The 20434-nt window shown below is 41.1% G+C and overlaps 1 protein-coding gene across 1 annotated transcript in view; it reads right to left on the reverse strand.

The window, feature by feature from the left end:
• The window catches only part of LOC150090874 (uncharacterized), a 628907-nt gene extending 623365 nt beyond the window's left edge, over positions 1 to 5542 (reverse strand). The window contains exon 1 of the mRNA XM_090375379.1: positions 5327 to 5542. Within this exon, the coding sequence (XP_090231505.1) occupies positions 5327 to 5362 (36 nt within the window). The 5' untranslated portion in view covers positions 5363 to 5542. The remainder of the gene's footprint in view (positions 1 to 5326) is intronic.
• Positions 5543 to 20434: the final 14892 nt, after the last annotated feature.

Here is a 20434-nt window from a genome sequence, read left to right on the forward strand (position 1 = left end):
AAGCAAACCCTTAGCTATAATTATGAGAGCTTCCTTGGACTCACGGGAGCTCCCCGTGGATTGGAGGTGTGCAAGCGTATCGCCAATTCACAAAGGGGATTCAAAATGTGAGATAAGTAACTATAGACCTGTTAGTTTAACTTGTCTTGTTGGGAAAATAATGGAATCACTGATTAAAGAAGCATTCCAGGATCATCTAGACAAAGCTGCAGTAATAGTTAACACACAGCATGGGTTTGTTAAAGGGAGGTCTTGTCTGACCAATTTGATTGGATACTATGATGTGGTCACAAAGGAACTGAATGCCAAAAATAATTTTGATATCATATACTTGGATTTCAGGAAATCTTTTGATATTGTTGCACATGGAAGATTGCTGTACAAATTGGAGAGGTATGGCATTAAGGGTAAGTTGCTACAATGGATAAAGGGCTAGTTGAGTGGGAGATGACAGAGAGTGGTAATCAATAGACACTGCTCTTCGTGGACAAATGTTATTAGTGCAGTTCCCCAGGGTTCAGTGTTGAGCCCATTGTTGTTTTTTTTTTATTTATCAATGGATATTGATGAAGGTATATTAGGTTTAATGTCCACGTTTGCAGATGATACAAAGGTTGGCAGGGTTGTTAACGACAGTAAAGACAGTATGCTCCTCCAACTGGATCTAGATAAGTGGGGAAAATGGGCTGAGAAGTGGGAACTGAAGTTTAACATTGGCAAATGCAAAGTACTGCATATGGGTAGCAATAACTGAAGAGAAACATACCAACTGTGTGGTACTACACTCAGGGAAGTGGAAAGTGAAAAAGACCTGGAGGTAATTGTGCAATCAAATATGAAGTTCGCTGATCAGTGCAGATGAGCTGTCAGGGCAGGTCATGGAGTCTTGTCAATGATATATATATATATATATATATATATATATATATATAGGAATTTTGCTATATATAGAGGACTATATATAGTAGATGTCCAGTGACAGGGATGTGATTATCCCGTTCTACAAGGCAATAGTCAGGCCACTCCTAGAGTACTGTGTACAGGTCTTGAGGCCTCATTTTAGGAAGGATGTAGAGTTGCTAGAACGAATACAAAGAAGGGCAACAATGTTGGTGAGGGAAACAAAGTACTGCTCTTACGAAGAAAGGCTTAAGTTCTGCAAACTGCATCGATTGGAGAGTAGGCACCTGCGAGGTGATATGATTAAGGTGTATAAGGCCTTGAATGGTGATGGGATTCTTTCTCTTGCTCAGATTAAGAGCAAGAGGGGGCACAGATTCAAACTGAGGAAAGACAGTTGTAGAATAGATGTGCAGAAATTTGCCTTTAGCCAGTGGGTAGTTGATTGGTGGAACAGACTTCCATCTTTTGTTGTGGAAGTTGATAGCTTAAATAAATTTAAGGCTGAGATAGACAGGCATTTGGATCAAATGGAGGGGTGAAATGGGAGGGTTTTTTTTTTTTTTTTTGGCTGTTGCTGCATAAGCTTGCTTTCTTGCATATTATGCCTCTATTAATGCAATGCTAATGTGGAATTTCAAATCAGTAAAGCCTTTATTTTCAAATAATAACTAAGAATTGCAAATCAAAGAGATCACCTAATTTTCCTTACTATATATTTTACTAAAATATTCATGATCTTATGATGATAAAATATTGGTGAATAATTATGATTAAATATTATATACACTGGGCTTAATTTAATATTACATACATAGTTCACTGGGCTTAATTTAATATTACATACCAATTCACTGGGGTTACTTTGTGTGAAATTTCATTGTCTAGTTAATGAACTGGCTGCAAGGTGTGCTACATAAAATGTGGAAGTTAAACCATATTTTCCTTGTGTGCGGTGCAAAGTCAAATTTGATTTCAGTATGTCCTTTACAAGGTAGTTTAACAAAACATGCCTGAGTTTTCCTATTTGCAGTGAATACAGAGCAAATCAAAAAGTGATGTACTGTTTTAGGGTGATGACAGTCATTCTTAATGTTCATTCACATTGTCCACCATAGAACAATCTCCTTCTGAGTTATACGGATCATGCAGGTGCATTGTTTAGAAATATTTCTCCAATAAACAAACAGAAGAAAAATAAATACATTTGTAGAACAAAAAACAGTAGGCACTCTTAGTGAAATCACACACAGAGGGAAAGAAGAGATAATGACTTTGAAAAAGTGCCATTTTTAATTGCTATGTTCATTGCTCTAATGACAGTGATCAAGGTGATTCCAAGCATCTCAGTGATGATCAATTTTCTCTTACCAGAGGAAGTGGACAATCACGTCAGCTCCATTTTAAATTTCACGAGACTAAAGGTACAGTATTCCTTAAATGAAGAAAAATGACCAAGCAGAACAGAATGACCCCCTACTCCCCTCACGACCTAGTGGTCAAAGTGAAATTTTACCAGTCCAGACTGCAAATTTGATCCTCACTTATGTTAAATACAGTATATATTCTTAATTCTAATTTTTCACATTTTTATTTTACTTTCCTTTATATTAATTCAAAATTGATCACTTCTTCATAAAAAGAAAAGAATAGTGAACTACATATTGTAATTACTCAACCAGTAAATAAACTTCACTGGACTGCCCTGCAAAATTCTCTCAATAAGATTTCCCAACTGCTGCAGTGTCAGACATGGTAGTATAGTAATTTTGCCACTGTATTCAACTTAACTTATCTGCAATCATTCCTGCACAAGTAATCATGTATGAAACATGTACATGGCGACAGGCATCAAGTATTGAACTACAAGTATAACAATGAAAAAAAAAGTCACTGTATAACTATGTTGCAATATTCTTGCAATAAATCAGAAATTTCAAGCACAGGGTTTCCACATGAAACCTTTAAAACTTAGACTCACTGTGAAATGGGAATGAGAACATGTATTTTAATGGGATTTGTTTTATTGTATAGAACATATCCTACAAATTAATTAAACTGTCATCATCACCAGTCTACTTTGATATGAACCCCTCTTACCATCCAGAAATCATGGCAAAACTCTAGCTCTCTCCAAGTTCACTCAAACATAACTGCACTGATTGTTACAATGGCAGTGATCTGCTGTAGCTCCTGTATTGCATGTATCTTCCTTTGATACCCAATGTTCTTATCTCCACAGGAAGCAGCAAGTGAAATTAAGTAAGAAGATTGGAGAAGCCAAGGGATTGGATCCCCAACCAATACAATGACTTGGAAACATTGCATAATATTAAACCTCCTTTAGACATTGATGGGTCGTTTGTTTAATGGAATGTTTTTGTTGAAGTAAAATGGTCCCACTACATAGCCATGTATGATTTCATAAATCACATTTATCTTGGGCTATCATGTTCCATTTTTCAAATGACATTGGGCTTTTCGGAGTCCCAAATTCTAAGGTTGTTGTAAGCACCCTGAGATGCAGAAGGCAGCCTTATCAGTGAATATCAAGTATCTTAGGACTCTATTGTCCTCATCCAGCTGTTTCATAATATCTGTGGCAAATATATAGTCATGAACAACTGTATGCATGCATTCAAGCATTCGTGCACTGGTGAATACAAAAACTGCAATTCCCAACTACACATGTGCACAACTGATTCCCAGAACTATTCCATATCATTGACACTTATGCTTGCACACCAGGATCCTGGCCACCATAAGACACTTTCTCCACAAATATTTTATTATGTCCTTTGGCATTTTGTCCAAAATCTATGCTGCACCTGAATTTCTGATTTGTTCTCAAAGAATCATGATACACACTATACCTTCTCTTGGGGGTGTTGCCATTTTTATTGCTGGGGTTTGGGGTTACTCAATTATCAGTAGTCACCTGAAAGAGAAAAAGTATCTGTTGTAATAAACTTTCTCAGTTGCTTTATAATATGCAAAAAAAAAATTTTTTTTTTAATTATTTGGCTACATTTGGAGGTCATATTTATTCAAAGCTGTAAGTTTCAGGTAGAGACGTGTAATATCAGTATAATACTGGAAAACTTCTTCTGATAACATGAAAGCATAAAGAATTCCTTCAGAATACTGTCTGGCACTTAGCATTGATAATGTCCCTGTTGTAGTTTGTGAGGAGATATAACTTGATTACACCATGAATGAGAGATCTTTGTGCTCAATTATCAGTGGATTTTTCTTGCATCTTCACTGCATCCCAGCTCTTCCAACTCACCATCTGGATTTCTTATACTCAAGCACACCAAAAGCCAGCACAGTCCCACCTTTCCATTCCAATTACTCCTTTCTATAACTTAAACACCACATACACATAGTTCCATACAGTGATGTTCATTCACATTGTCCACCATAGAACATGAACTGCAACTGCATACATCAGAGTAGGTGTTGTACATGCATGCACGCACACAGAGAGATGCAAAACACGTTTGCCACTGGTAGCATAACCTTAGTATGACTGGGCTCCAACAGATGAATATATGTCAATTGCATGCTGTTGTTTACATCTGCTGTCTCACCAAGAGTGAAAGAGCAACAATAAACAAACGCATAAATAAATAGTACCTCTTGTCCACACACATCAATTTGTGTTTCTGAGTTAATATTACTATTTCATGGAATCCCATCTGAAATAGGATGCAGACTCCAGATGACCCTGACATATTATGATTCCTCTCCACATATGTTGTAAATTGCATCTGATAAGAATCATAAGGCATGCATTGCTGCATGAATCAACATGTGGAACTTTATGTTGATAAACCAGGCTCATTTAATGATGTCTGCATCCAGGGCAGCTAACCCATCTTCCTAACCTCCCCAATTACAAATACAACTGAACCATATAACTGCTGGTACAATTTTAATAACACCATTAAAAAGACTATCAGAAATGCTTAATCATTTCTGATAAATATATTACTTATCAATAATTAGCCTAAGCAAGTCTTTCTTTAGTCTTAGTTAACTCCCAGTTATACATACAGTCCCATGTGTTATGCTTTGAAAATTTTGGTGCATTACCTTACTCATGTCACAATGCATTAATTTCATTGTGATATTCCTTTTAAATTTAAGATTCGCCAGTAATACCAAATTCATTGCTCCTGTACCGTTTCGATAAGGGTGGCTCAAAAAGGTAATACACCGAATGCAACGCATCCAGGCTCCGTAATTAAAAGGGTACTCCGAAACCCCCCAACTGTCTTAGTACAATCCTGGCGCAACAGTAACTAAAATAATTGAAAGTGAGCAAAGATTGAAAATCCTATACATTTTAATCCAAAAGAATCCTTTGAGTTTATTGAGAAAAGAAACCAAAAACCAAAACTTCTGTCATAATTTTACTTACTAAGTTTTCTTTGCAAATTCGAAGAAAGTTCTCCATCACTTAATATTATATTTGCTATATCCAATTCACACGTCAACAATATTCATATTCGTATCACATTCATTTATTTGACACCCCATCAAAGAGGTCGTATAAAAACCCTACAATTGTATAACAACTCATGACACTGCCGCACGTTCCTCATCAATGTGCGAACTACCAAATATTGGTGTTTTCGTATCCCATAATTCGTATCCTCTGTTGAAAACCAGATGTTTGTTTCCAATAGAGGGCACTATTTAGAAACTTCTGAATAGCTGTTATTAAATCAGGCCAGTTTTGTGGGTAGCGGAGGTTCAATGTCCCAAATACATTAAATTAGCCCTGAAGGTTTGTTTGTCACTGAATTAACTAATTTTTTATTAAGATGGAAGACTTGTTTGAAAAGAGAACAAAAAATTAGTATTGTAAGAGTGTCTCGAAAGAATGCATATTGCTTCATCTTTTTTGGCTAGGGGCCAAAAAAGATGAACTGATGAAGGTCAGTTCATCTTTTTTGGCCACATGAACAAAAAAAAAAAATAAAATAAAAAACAAGTTCCTTACTACGCCCATTTATGATTCTTTTTCAAAATAGAATTTATTTTTCTTGAATATGCTTTATATTTATAGTTCAAGCCTTTTACATTTAATGAACGAATTCGAAAATCCTTCACAATTATTACCAGCCACTAATAATATTGTTAAGTATTTAGGAAGGTACAACAAACATCAAAGAAAAGCAATACAGAAAGAAGAAATATTATCAAGACGTGCTATTTTCAAAAGTCAATGTGAAACAAGGGCTAACATCTGGCGAGTATGGGCTTGGCACACTCAGGATCCTGAGCTGGATACCATCATTCTCTCTCTCTCTCTCTCTCTCTCTCTCTCTCTCTCTCTCTCTCTCTCTCTCTCTCTCTCTCTCAGGGAAACTAAGAAATATTTTATGGCTGTGGCAGCAAAAGCTTCAGGCTTCCTTGCACCATAAGGCTAACGATAATAATAATAATAATTGTTATTATTATTATTATAAAAAGGGCCGCGATGGCCCAGTGTTTAAGACACTGGACTATCAGCCTGATGTACCCGGGCTCGAATGGCGCCTTGGTGGAAGAGAACGCGGCTCTATTACGCTGGAAGACCGATATAATAATAATAAAATAATAATTAAAAAAATCGCGAAAGTTGCTCCATTGGACTTACCTTCCCCAAGGTCGGAGTGACGGCTGAAGCAGATAGTGGCACCATCTGGTGTCACTCGTGAGAACTAAAAACCACTGGACATAAGCCGAGGCTAAAAAAATCCACCTCCATCGAGGGATGATGTCGCAGAGAAATATTAATCATACTGTATCGAGTGCGGCGCAGGATATAAAGTCAGTCGCGTTCAGGTAGAGGAGTCGGATCGAAAAGTTGGAGCCAGTCTCCTGGGCAAGAGAGTGGAGCAAGTGGCGCTGATCCCCGTATGGCTACCACACGAGAAGGGAAAGACCATTCAGCCCCAACAACTGGAAGTGCTTCCTGCACAACTGCACTAGTGACCACCCAGGAAGGAAGAAGTGGCCTACGCATGAAGTGGAGCATCGAAATTAATACGAACATCATGCGAGCATACTGTGAAATATACAGGCTAGCGACCGATATGATAATGTACAGGTCGCGACTACATATCAAATGATTCTCGATTCTCGGATATTCAGGACATAAAAGAGCGATTAGGGGACCAAAGAAGGACATCGTCACGAAGAACTTAACAGCTCCTGCCATCTTGGAAAAAATCAAGCAGGATGTGAGCGATCAACTACAAAGAACAAAGAATATGGTCAATATGGAACCAGAGGAGAAACAGCATACCACAGAACCAGAGGAGGAATAGCAAGAAGAAATACAACCCTGAGTAGTGGAAACAGACGAACTCGTGATATCCAGAAAAGAAAACGAGTGGAAGAAGGCCCCACCAGAAGTCGAAGATGCGCCGCAGAAGAACACACGTGATACCTAAGCAGAGGCCAAATAAAATCCTGTGGAGAGTAACAGACCACCTCGATCGGCAAATAATACACACATTACCGTGATAACAATGGTGCAACGCTGGAGGCAATCCATGCAGCCTTATACTGTGCTGCCATAGCAGCCACTAGGATTAATGACCAGAAAATAGAAAATAGGAGAACACTTGGACAGACTGAAGAAGAACCTTCTTGCACTCAGCAAGGGACTACGCTAATACAAAGAGAGCTCCCAGAGGAAAATAAACAACCGTATCTTCGATGAGGACCAAAGGGCCTTCTACAGAAAACAGGGAGAAGATGAGAAAACAGGAAACGGACCACCCGAGAAGAAGACGATCGAGGAGTTCTGGGGAAATATCTGGAGCAGTGAAGTAAGGCATAACGGCTGAGTCCCCTGGATAGAACGGAAGAAAACCAAGGACGTACAAGATATGAAAGAGTGGGAGATTCGAGAAGAAGAAGTAAAACAGTCGATCAGAAACACCCACAACTGGCGAATCCCAAGTATTGATAACATCCACAACTACTGGTACAAGAAGTTCACTTGCACACACAAGCACCTATCAGAACAGTTCACTCGAATGATAAGGCACCCGGAGACAATCCAGAAGTTTCTCACTGAAAGAGTCACATATCTGAAGCCTAAAGGCGAAGATACAAGTAATTCGGCGAAAATACAGGCCAATCACCTGCCTCCCAACGATGTACAAGATCCTGACCAGCTGCTTAACCAAGAAGAAATCAGACCACTTAGAGAGTCAGAACATAATGGCCGAACAGCACAAAGAGTGCAAGCGGAAGAGGAAAGGATGCAAGGAGCAATTAACAATAGATGCCGCAGTTATGGAGCAAGCCTACAAGAAGCACGGCAATCTATACATCTATATCGATTACCGCAAAGCCTTCGACTCTGTACCTCATAGCTGGCTAATACAGACCCTGAAGTTCTACAAGATCAATCCAATAGTGACAAACTTCCTAGGAGCAACAAGGGCGAAATGGAGTACCACCATTGAGGTCGAGAACATCACAACCAGACCAATCCCATCAGAACAGGAATCTTTCAGGGAGATGCTCTAAGCCCACTGTGGTTCTGTCTAGAACTCAACCCACTGTTAACCATGCTTAAGGGCAGCAAGTATGGATATAACATCAAAGAAGGAAGAAAGGACCTGTACACCTTCACCCACCTGTTGTATGTGGATGATATCAAGCACTATGCGGCAACCGAGAAGCAACTCCAGCAAATACTCCGGATTACCGAAGAATTCAGCAAGGACATCAGGATGAAATTTGGTCTAGACAAATGCAAGACGCATACACTCCACCAGGAAGAATAAGTCGGCCGAAACAACCAGCTGCTGACTGGTAAAGAGATTGAAGCTATGACAGAAGGATAGAAAAGGAAATCAAGAAGTTTCTGACCGAAAAATATCATCAGAGACTAAGACATCTGCTGAAAGCAAAATTGGACGGAGGGATTAGTTATAGCCATAAACACCTATGCAGCTCCAGTACAAACATACTCCTTTGGGGTTATAGATTGGATTAAACCTGAGCTAGAGTATATCATGTGAAAGACAAGGATAATGATGACCAAGAACCGCCAACACCACCCGAAGACAGCTCGAAAAGAGAGAGGAAGGTGTCTGATAGACCTGAGAGAGCAACAGAAAACGGCGAGAGTTAACCTGAAAGATTTCTTTGAGAACAACACAGCACCACTCCACCAGCCCATAAGGAAAATAGTTAAGTGGTATATCCACTCAACCTAAGCAAGAAGAACCCTTGCAATACTTTACAAAGCAACCATCATCCCTGCGATTGCATATGCTTCTGGTGTCTGGCACCATAAGGCCTCTACGGCGGTAAATCGTCGGCTACTCAACATCATTCACCGACCGATTTTATTAACCCTCACCAGAGCGTGCCGCACTGTATCTACTCATGCGCTGCAAGTACTCACTGGGACCCTCCCTCTTGATCTTGAAGTGATTCACCTAGGCATGTTACAGCAGCTTAGACGCGGAAATCCAACTACCTTCCAGGATCACACCACAGACCCAACTGCAAATCGGACAGTGGAGAAGAAAAGACTCCAGATCTATTTGCGATCGATATGGCAGCAGCGCTGGACGACCTCCACAAAAGGGGAAGTCACGCGGAGGTTCCTCCCCGATCTACAACAAATATACCCACAGTATCCGGTATGGCTTTGCCCTGGATTGTACAGCACGTATCTCCTAACAGGACATGGAGCGATCCGCCACAAATTACACCTTCTCGGACTCGAAAACAACCCAATGTGTGCATGTGGCTCTGTGGAGACCTGGGGACACCAGATATATGACTGCGAATTTTATGAAGATCTTCGTGTTGAATTAATCATCCAAGTGCGCCTTAATCCCAAAAACCGGGAACACTACTTACTGGAAGATGAAGCCTCATATATAGCACTCACCAAGTTTGCCCAGAACCTGTATGCTAGACGCTTGACCATTCCTCTGCCTGCAAACTTCGAATAGATGTGTCAAACAAAGCTTCTCAGAGACCCCCAACCAGATGTCAGGTTTCACTGCTTGATCCTTCATGACAAAACTGGAACTCTTATGAGAAGTGACAAAACTCCACTTCCCAGAACATTGACTACCGGACGGGACAACAGTCCCATGAATGACTCCCAACTGTGACATTTTGCACAACCTGTTCAGCCAAACCAACATTGGATCGCCTCTGCTGGGCCTCAAGTTTTTCTGGGTGCGGACCTGACCCTGCGGTCTGGTTTGCTCCCACCCATGCACACAGGCCACATTGGCAACCTGAGCCAGCTCTCTTGTCTGGCTCACTGTCTCACCTCTTCCTGGCAGGTGGGGAGGGGACAGTTTACTGTCCCCTCCCCACCCTGCCACCCTATTTCTTCCCTCTGGTGGGGCATGGGCATGCCCCACTGTAAACTGGAGTTGCCTTCCCTTTCGGCTCCATATTTCTGTCTATTTGCCCCCCAGTCTTCAGCCTTCACCCCACTCTATCTGATAGCAACGTGAACACGCCCCACACAATCTAAAATCACCAATCTAAAAATTAATTTTGCCCAACATTTTGGACTTCTAGCGCTCCCAGCGACGCGTACGCGATTTTTTTTTTTTTAAGGTCCTATCCACTGAAATCTTAGGAAATTAGGTGGCAGGACCTGCCAGAGTGAACTATATACTAGTGAGTACCTAGTCTGCCTCCACGGGCTAAAGTGGGACAACGTCGGGCCTCAGTAGGGGTCTGGCGGCTAAATGACCAGATGAACAACGGTACAAGGCATCAAATATATATACAAAGTCCATACACTTTTAAATCTCTGGCTTTTCCAGTCAACTGGTTTACCCACAATGTAAACTATGCGGAGATGGGGGAAATCCCTGGTGCCGCTTGACCCTAAACACACTTTACACTCAACCTAAGCAAGAATCTCTCTCTCTCCCGCCCAGGTGGCAAAAGAATCGAAACTACAAAGATGGGGATATAAGTCACTCCATGGCACAAACTATAATGACCGCCATCAAGATCACATCGATAGCATTGCTTCCAATGCATGGCTCACAACTGGGACGCTCCTCACGGAGACTAAAGGATTCGTGCTGGCCATCCAAGACCAGGTAATCAACACCAGAAACAATAGAAAATACATTGCAGGGGAGCACGGAATGTCAGATGACACATATCGACGATGCCTCATGGCCTCAGAAACCAACCAAAACATCACAGTAGGATGCAAGGTGTCACCCAGACTAAGTACGCTCGTAGACACGACTACGTAGCCAAGATAATACATCAGAGGCTAGAGAGGAAATACCAGTTGACCAAAGAAAGTGTACCATATTACAAGTACGAACCCAAGGCAGTACTAGAGACCCCAGCCGACAGGCTGTACTGAAACCGTCGTCTGCCCGGGTAGCGCAGGAGTATCGTCACCTCCTCCACACACTGGGCGGAAAAGGCCCGGGTTCGATTCCCGTTGATGACGCGAGGAATTTCAATGGGTTATTCAGTCCGTGACTGAGTTAGTCGGTCTCAGGGGTACATAGCAAGGTTTGGTTTTCTCTAGAGAAACTGGGTTTTTTTGCGTCCAGCAAAACAAATAAATCGACCATAGAACACACGCAATTTACAGACACATATACCAGTTAATGTATTCAATTGCGGGAAACCCTAAAATAATAATTATAATAATAATGTACTGGGACCATGCCATAATAACGGATAAGACTATTCCGCACAACAGACCGGACATAATCCTTGTGGACAAGATGTAAAAGGCTACCTACCTCATTGACATAGCCTAACACTAGCAATGTCCAAAAAACCATTGAAGAAAAAATTAGGAAGTACACAAATCTGAGACATGAGGTCAAGGAGATGTCACAAATGCAAGAAGTAACGACCTTCCCGATCCTCGTTTAACCACCGGTATAGTACCAAAGGCCCTACATAGTAGCCTAGTAGCAATAGGTCTCCCAGAGAACGCCTACAAGGAACTCCAGAAAGTCGCAGTCCTGAACACTTGTAAGATAGTCAGACAATTCCTCGACCAACAGGAACACCAGAAATTACAACCAGCCGGTGTACTTGGTAGCAGTACCCGTCAAAGAGTGAAATCCCCCAATCAGAGAGAAATAATATAAGAGCAACGATAATACAACACAATTTCTCTTCATTAAAATAATTTGTTTACAATAAATGAACTTGTTAAGAAAAGTATATTTCTCGACAACAAGTTGTAATTCTTCATATACAGCAGTTTTACCACAACAAAGGATGGAAGTCTGTTCCACCAATCAATCGCTCGCTCGCTAAAAGCAAATTTCCGCACATCTATCCTACAACTATCTTTCCTCAATTTGAATTTATGCCCTCTCAGGTGATTATTCTGAGCAAGAGGAAGAATCCCATCAGCAACTGAGCATGCTAAAACGATTCAAGGCTTTATACACCTCAATGCATAATAATGCAAAATGTCAGAGTGTCTCAAAAATATTGGTACAAACGTTTAGGGGAGGTAGGTAACATCTAAAGGAATGTGAATAACATAGGAACCCATAACCAGAAACGTCACAGGAAGGTAGCAGTAGCAGAGGCACAAGAAGCAGAAATGACACAAGACAGTAATTAGTGGCAAACATTTATTTGATATAATATTAACAATGGAATACGACATGGATGCATTTCATGATGTTAACAGGCTCATGCCTTCGAGCATCTGTTACAACAGATACTCGAAGGTTCCACCATGAGACGCGATGCATGCGTGATACTGACGCAGCATGGATTGGCGGACACAATCGAACACACCTGGCGTTTCTTTGACAGTAGCAGCAGGGCAGACGAGGCCCATTTTCGACTCCACAGGCGATTCACACGATAGATTTGAGGGCCCCCCACAGAAAGAAATCAAGGCTCGATAAATCAGGTGAGCATGGGGCCAGGCAACGGTTCCACAATGGCCAATCCATCGACGCCCAAAACGCCTGTACAAATGGTCACGAATGGGCAGGCGCCCCGTCATGTTGAAACCAAATACTGCGTCTCACATTTGCTGGAACATCGTCAAGTAACCCTTGTAGAACCTGTTCAAGAAAGATCAGATATTTAGCGGAGTTCATGCAGGATGGTAACAGGTATGGGCTGACTAAGCAGTCACCGACCATACCTGCCCACACATTTATTGCGAAGCGATTTTGTGCCGCATGGGGGCGCACACCGCGTGGGTTGTCGTGAGCTCACACATGAGCATTGTGCTGATTAAATAAGAATTCCCGAGTGAAATAAGCCTCATCTGTTAAAAAACATAGGCTGGAAAATTCAAGTCTTGAACACTTTCTTGGAGAAACCACTGCGCAAAAGCCACACGTGCAGGATGATCTTGGGGGAACAGTAACTGAACCCTTTTGGGATGAAAGGGGTGTATGGAATCGTCGTGCCAGACACGCTGTACACTGCAACGAGACACTCCTAAGGCAGAGGAAACGGCACGTGTGCTCGTAGTAGGATTATTCTGGAGGGCATTCAACATACTTTCTTCCATGGCGGAAGTTCGCGACGAACGTGGTCTGCCCGCACTAATCCTGTTACCTCAAAATGACCCATAATCGCACAAATTTTGATGCACACGCGCAAACAAACGGTGGTCCGGTACATGTCTGTCTGGGAAGCATTCTCCATAAATTCGTTGAGTGGCTCGTCCATTGCCCTCTGCTAATCCATACACTAGGTGCATGTCTGCCAGCTCACAGTTGGTATATCGATGCATACTCTTCGTGCGGCGACTACTGCTTGAATGAGTAAACCAGAAATTTTCCCGCCCGCGAGCTGATGAACAGTGCCGTCTACCGACTTACGGTGACGTTTCCGGTTATGGGTTCCTATGCGGTTTAGATGTTACCTACCTCACCTAAACGTTTGTACCAATATTTTTGAGACACCCTGTATAAGGTAACTTTTGTTCTAAGATTTATCTTATTTTTAATGTAGTAAAAGAAGTACATATAAAATCTTAGTTTTTTTTACAAATTTGTTATATGAATTGCCCAACTTAGACTGTAGTCCATCCATAATCCAAGGTTAGACCGGGGGTCGAGCCTGTCACCACCAAATACGGAGGATGCTGAAAGGTCAGGGAATGACCACCGTATATCCCGGAGCAATATGGTCTTAATTACAAATGCTCCTAAAAACCAAAAACAAAAACAACAACAACGTAATCCAAGGTAACAATGATTCGAAACTTCTACCAGAGTTTGACATTTGCAATTCTGGAAATTCTGATCATGAAGGCATTTATGTTTATGTAATTTAATAGAGGGATGACTATCCAGATTTGATGAGTAGGTCTAATTACCAAAAATTTTGTTTTTTCAAAGCTAAATGCTAATTTATTGTCATGCAACCAAGTTTGTAAATGTATTACATCCTGCTGTAAATCTTTATTCATTTCTGTTAAGTTTTTTCCAACTATACATAAGATTATATCTTCTGCATAGATTTTTATAAAAGAGTTCTTAATTATTTCGAATAAGTCATTTATATTGAACACGATTGGCCCTCCATGAGTGCCCTGAGATACTACTCTGTTTACATTATATGATTTTCCTTTTGTATTTTCTACTTCAACAGTTATTTTTCTTTTGGTTAAATAACATGCTAAGGGTCGATTGATTATTTCCCTAATGCCATATTTCAGTAATTATGTTGCAATATTGGGATATCAATTAAGTCATACGCTTTGGTCAAATCTATAAATAAAATCATTATGAAGTTATTGTTGTTTAAGTGTAAGGTAAAAGAATCTACTAAAATCTCTAATAATGTCTGTGTGCTCTTACCCTTCTGATATAATAATAATAATATTATTATTATTATTATATTAATAATAAATAAATAATAATAATAATATTATTATTATTATTATATTAATAATAAATAAATAATAATAATATTATTAAATTAATAATAAATAAATGATAATAATAATAAATTGCGCCCCTTTTTATTATAATAATAATAAAAAAGGGACGTGATGGCCCAGTGGTTACAACACTGGACTACCAGCCTGATGGACCCGGGTTCGAGTACCGCCTTGGCAGAAACGAACGCGGCTCCATCAAGCTGGGAGACCGCTATAATAATAGTAATAAATTAGAATAATAAAAATAAATAAATTAACAGTAATAGAAAAATTAATAAATAAATAAGCATTGTGAAAGTTGCTCCAAAGGACTTACCTACACCAAGGTCGGGATGGCGGCAAAGGCAGATTGTGGCGCCATCAGCATCACTCCCGAAAACTACCACTGGATATAATCCGAATCTAAACAGGATGACGCCACGGAGAAATAATAATCATACTGCATTGAGGGGACACAAGATAAAGTCACTCACATTCAGGCCTTAGGCAGATGGGTCGGTTCGAAAAATCAGAGACAGTCTCCCAAGGAAGACAGTGGAGAGAGTGGCGCTGTCCCCCATATGGCTACCAAAAAAGGTCAATACCATCCAGCGCCACCAACTGGAAGTGTTTCCTGCGCAACTGCGTTAGTGACCACCCAGAAGGGAGAAAATGCCAATGCATGAAGTGTAGCATCGAAATGAATACGTTCATCATGCAAGAATACTACGAAATAACGATGCTCAAGACCGATATGACAACTTACAGGGCGAAACTACGTACCAAGTAGCTGTAACGATTCTCACATATTTCGGTCACCGAACAGCGAATAGCGGACTAGAGAAGGATCATCTTCACGAATAACCTGACAGCTCCTCCAATCTTGGAAAAAATCAAAGAGGACGTCAGCGATCAACTACAAAGGATAAAGAATATGGAACTAGAGGAGGAAGAACATACCACCACCGAAATACAACCCACAGCAGCTGAAGTGGAAAGAGACGAGGTCATGAAATCCAGAATAGAGGACGAGTGGAAGAAGGTCCTAACTGAATTCGAAGGAAAGGACCATACAAAGACTCATCTGATACTGAAGCAGAGACCGAATAGAACAGAGATTGTGCAGAGCCACAGACCACCTGAATGGGCACATAATACTGCATTACCTTGACAGCAATGGTGCAACACTGGAGGCCATCCACACAGCCATGTATTCTGCTGCAGTAGCAGACACGAGGATTAATGGACGAGAATCGAGAGACCAGCAGCAGAAGAACCCAAAACAGAAGAAACCACCAGCTCGGGAAAGAAGACTTCAGCAGAAGGTAGACGAATTAAGAGTCAAGATAGGCCAATTGACCCAGTACCAATGGGCGAACAGGAGTAAGAAATTATTTGAAAAATTGTAGAGCATCCTCAACAGAGAACTAGCGTCCACAGCAAACATGAGACAAAAAATCAGAGAATACGAGAGTACTTGGCCACATTGAAGCAAAACCTCCTTGCACTCAGCAAGAGACTACGCCGATACAAAAAAGCTCCCAGAGGAAAATAAACAACCGAATCTTCGATGAGGACCAAAGAGGCTTCTTCTACAAGAATCTCGGAGAATACGGGAAAGAAGAGAACGGACCACCCGAGTAGAAGAGGAGGATTGAGGAGTTCTGGGGAAACATATGGAGCAGGAAAATAAGAGAACAGCCAAGCCACCTGGATAGAACTAGAACGCAAGTTCTATCCAGGTGGATAGAAATGAGAGGGTGGAAGATTCAGGAAGAAGAAGAAGTAAAACAGACGATCAAGAACTCTCACAACTGGCGAACTCCAAGAATAGATAACGATTGGCGAACTCCAAGAGTAGATAACGATTGGCGAACTCCAAGAATAGATAACGTCCGCAACTACATGTACAAGAAGCTCACTTGAACACACAAGCACCTGGCAGAGTAGTTCACCTGAGTGATAAGGCACCCAGACACAAACCCGGCGAAATATAGGCCAATCACCTGCCTCCCAACAATGTACAAGATCCTGACCAGCTGCCTAACCAGGAAGATATCAGACCACTTGGAGAGTCAGAACATAATGGCCGAACAGCAGAAAGGATGTAAGTGGTTGAGCAAAGGATGCAAGGAGCAATCAACCATAGATGCCGCGGTTATGAAGCAAACCTACAATAAGTGCCGGAAAATACACAGCCTATATCGATTACCGCAAGGCCTTCAACTCGGTGTCTCGTATCTAGCTAATATAGGCGCTGAACATCTACAAAGTCAATCCGATAGTGACAAACTTCCTAGGAGAAACGATGGCAAAATGGAGTACCATCATTAAGGTAAAAAACATCACAACCAAGAATTCCCACCAGGAGAGGAATTTTCAGGGAGATACCCTGAGCCCATTGTGGGTCTGTTCAGCACTTAACACACTGTACACCATGCTCAGCAGGAGCAAGTACGAATATAATCGCAAAGAAGGAAGGAAGGACCTGTACACCCTCAACCCCAGGGACTCACATATGGTGAGTATGGGGTTGGCACACCCAGGGCCCTGAACTGGACATCATCATTCTTCTCTTCCTTGGTGATTCCCTTTTATCTCTCTCTCTCTCTCTCTCTCTCTCTCTCTCTCTCTCTCTCTCTCTCTCTCACTCACTCTCTCTCTCTCTCTCTCTCTCTCTCTCTCTCTCAGGGTAGTTCAGAAATTTTGTTTTTTTTTGGCTGGTGTGGCATAATCCTCAGGCTTCCTTGCACCATATGGCTAATAATAATAATAACCGCCTGATATACATGGATGACATCAAGCTCTATGCAGGAACTGAGAAGCACCTCCAGCAACTACTCCAGATCATTTAAGATTTCAGCAATGATATTAGAATGGAATTTGGTCTAGACAAATGCAAGAGCTGGAGGATATCGTTAGAAAGATAAGGACAATGATGACCAAGAGCCGCCAACACCACCTGAATCTGACGTGGAGTAACTGACAATTACCCCGGAAGAAGGAGGAAGGGGCCTGATAGACCTCATTGAGCAACAGAACACAGCGATAGTTAACCTGAAGGATTACTTCCAAAAACACACAGCAGCACTCCACCAGGCCATAAAGAAGATAGACAAGTGCTATACCCACTCAACCTAAGCAAGGAGTAGCCCCCAACCAGGAGGTACAAACGAAGCTAGAAAGATGGGCAGAGAAGACACTCCATGGCAGACACTACAATGATCTCCGTCAAGATCACATAGATAAAACTGCTTCCAATGCATGGCTGACTAGTTGGACACTCTTCCCCGAGACTGAAGGATTCATGCTCGCCATCCAAGACCAGGTAATCAACACCAGGAACTATAGAAAATACATTGCCAAGGAGCCCAGAGTGTTCAGTGACACAAGTCGACGATGCCATCTGGCCTCAGAAACGATTCAACACATCACCGAGGGATGCAAGATGATCACCCAGATTGAGTACACACATAGACACGACCAGGTAGCCAGGATAATACATCAGAAGCTAACAAGGAAATACCAGTTGATTGAAGAAAGTGAACCATACTACAAGTATGACCCCTAGACAGTACTAGAGACCCTAACCCACAAGCTGTACTGGGACCCCACCATAATAACGGATATGACAATCCCATACAATAGACTGGACATAACCCTTGTGGACAAGTAGGAAAAGGCTACTTATCTGATTGACATATCGGTACACAACACTGGCAACCTGCAGAAAACCCATGGGGAAAAAATCAGGAGGTACAAGAACCTAAGACAGGAGATCAAAGAGATGTGGCATATCCAATAAATAATGACCATCCCGATCATCTGGCCAACCAAAGGTATGGTGCCAAAGACCCTACATAACAGTCTAGCAGCAATAGGTCTCCCAGCGAACACCTACAAAGAGCTCCAGAAAGGCCCAATTGTGAACACCTGTAGGATAATCAGAGAGTTCCTCGACCAACAGTAACAACAAACATAGCAACAACCACTCTGTGTACTTGGTAGCAATACCTGTCAAGAGGTGGAACCCCCAATCGGGGAGAAATAATATATATAGAGCAATAATAAAACTTGGAAATGAATTTCGCAAAGAAGATACCCTATACCAAGAGTAATTGAGGATGCAGCAACTCGGTGTGAACGCTGAAGATGGCGGCAACAGATACGGCCTTTTTCCTGTATACATTTGACGTATTTCATCCTGGAAAATAGTTGCTCGCAGATATTCTTTTTTCCTAAAGAGTGAGCTCATGGAAACAGAATAATTATAAATAACGGTGTCATTCTTTTGATACATGCTTCTTATAAAGGTCTGTCAAACTAATATGATGAAACTTTTCCTTTAATCTTAATTGCATTACAATGTGAATACCCTCCACTCCACTGGAAATTTCTCAGGTACCTCCTCAACATTAGTACTGTATTAGCAGAGGCATATGATGCAAGTAAGCAAGCTTATGCTGCATCGGCCAAAAAAATAGCCTTTCCACTTCACCCATCCGGTCACGTCAAATGATTGTTTAGTTCAGGCCAGAGGCGGATTTAACGGCGGGCGCGCCCTGGGCTCCGACTTCTGAAGGGTCCACGCAAAACCCCAACTTTATACGCAAAACCCCAACAAATTAGTTGAACATATTAGTTCAACTAATAGTTCAAAACTTTGTGATTATTATTATGCTATTATTAATTATATTATACATATATTATATTCAAATTTTATTGGAAATAAAACATTAATAGTTCATAATATTTTTTATTTATTTAAAAAAATGGTTAACATGGATTTTTATTTTCCCTATCTCTCTTTTTTTTAAGGGGCCCAATATTTTCTTCGGCGCCGGGGTCTCAACCGACTTTAATCCGCTCCTGGTTCAGGCTTAAATATATTTAAGCTATCAACTTCCATCTATTGTTGTGGCTTAAATATATTTAAGCTATCAACTTCCACAACAATAGATGGAAGTCTGTTCCAGCAATCAACTACCCGCTCGCTAAAAGCAAACTTCCGCACGCCTATTCTACAACTGTCTTTCCTTAATTTTAATCTATGTTAGCTCAGATTAAGAATCTGAGCTAGATGGGAAATAAATATCAGGTTATATTTTTGACCAATAAGAAATCGTCATGTCTTTGTAAATAAGCGGATGCTACAGAGGGTAGCCGAGTGGTCTGGAGCGAGACTGCATAGCACGCGTTCCTTGAGTAGACCGGGGTTCAAGTCCGTGACTACTAAATACGATAAATATTTGTATTGACGATTTATTGTAAACTCTAGTGACTTGGTTGTCGTGCCGGAGTATAAACAGAAAATTTATTTATTTAGTTTGCTAGGTTGAGAACAAACATCCAGAAAGATATGTGACGTCAAAAATCTCAACCGGATATGACTGGCAGCTGAAAAGAACAGGTCTTGGCTTTTTTCCGTTAAATGTAGGCGTCCCTAATAAGGAAAGAGGTGACGTTGTTTAAGATTACTACGCATGTCACAGCCAACGAATGCTACTGCTCTGTTTAAGATTGTCATTATCAGTTTGATCCCTGTTTGTACGCTTCATAAAGATCATTAATGCTACTAGCTACGATACTTCGTCTTGGAAAGGAAAAATGTTGTTTTCTATAGGCGTTTCGGTGCGCTCTCGA

Source organism: Mastigoproctus giganteus, chromosome 1, assembly GCF_048544385.1.
Source record: "Mastigoproctus giganteus isolate SK-2022 chromosome 1, ASM4854438v1, whole genome shotgun sequence".
In the NCBI taxonomy this organism is placed as follows: Eukaryota; Metazoa; Arthropoda; class Arachnida; order Uropygi; family Thelyphonidae; genus Mastigoproctus; species Mastigoproctus giganteus.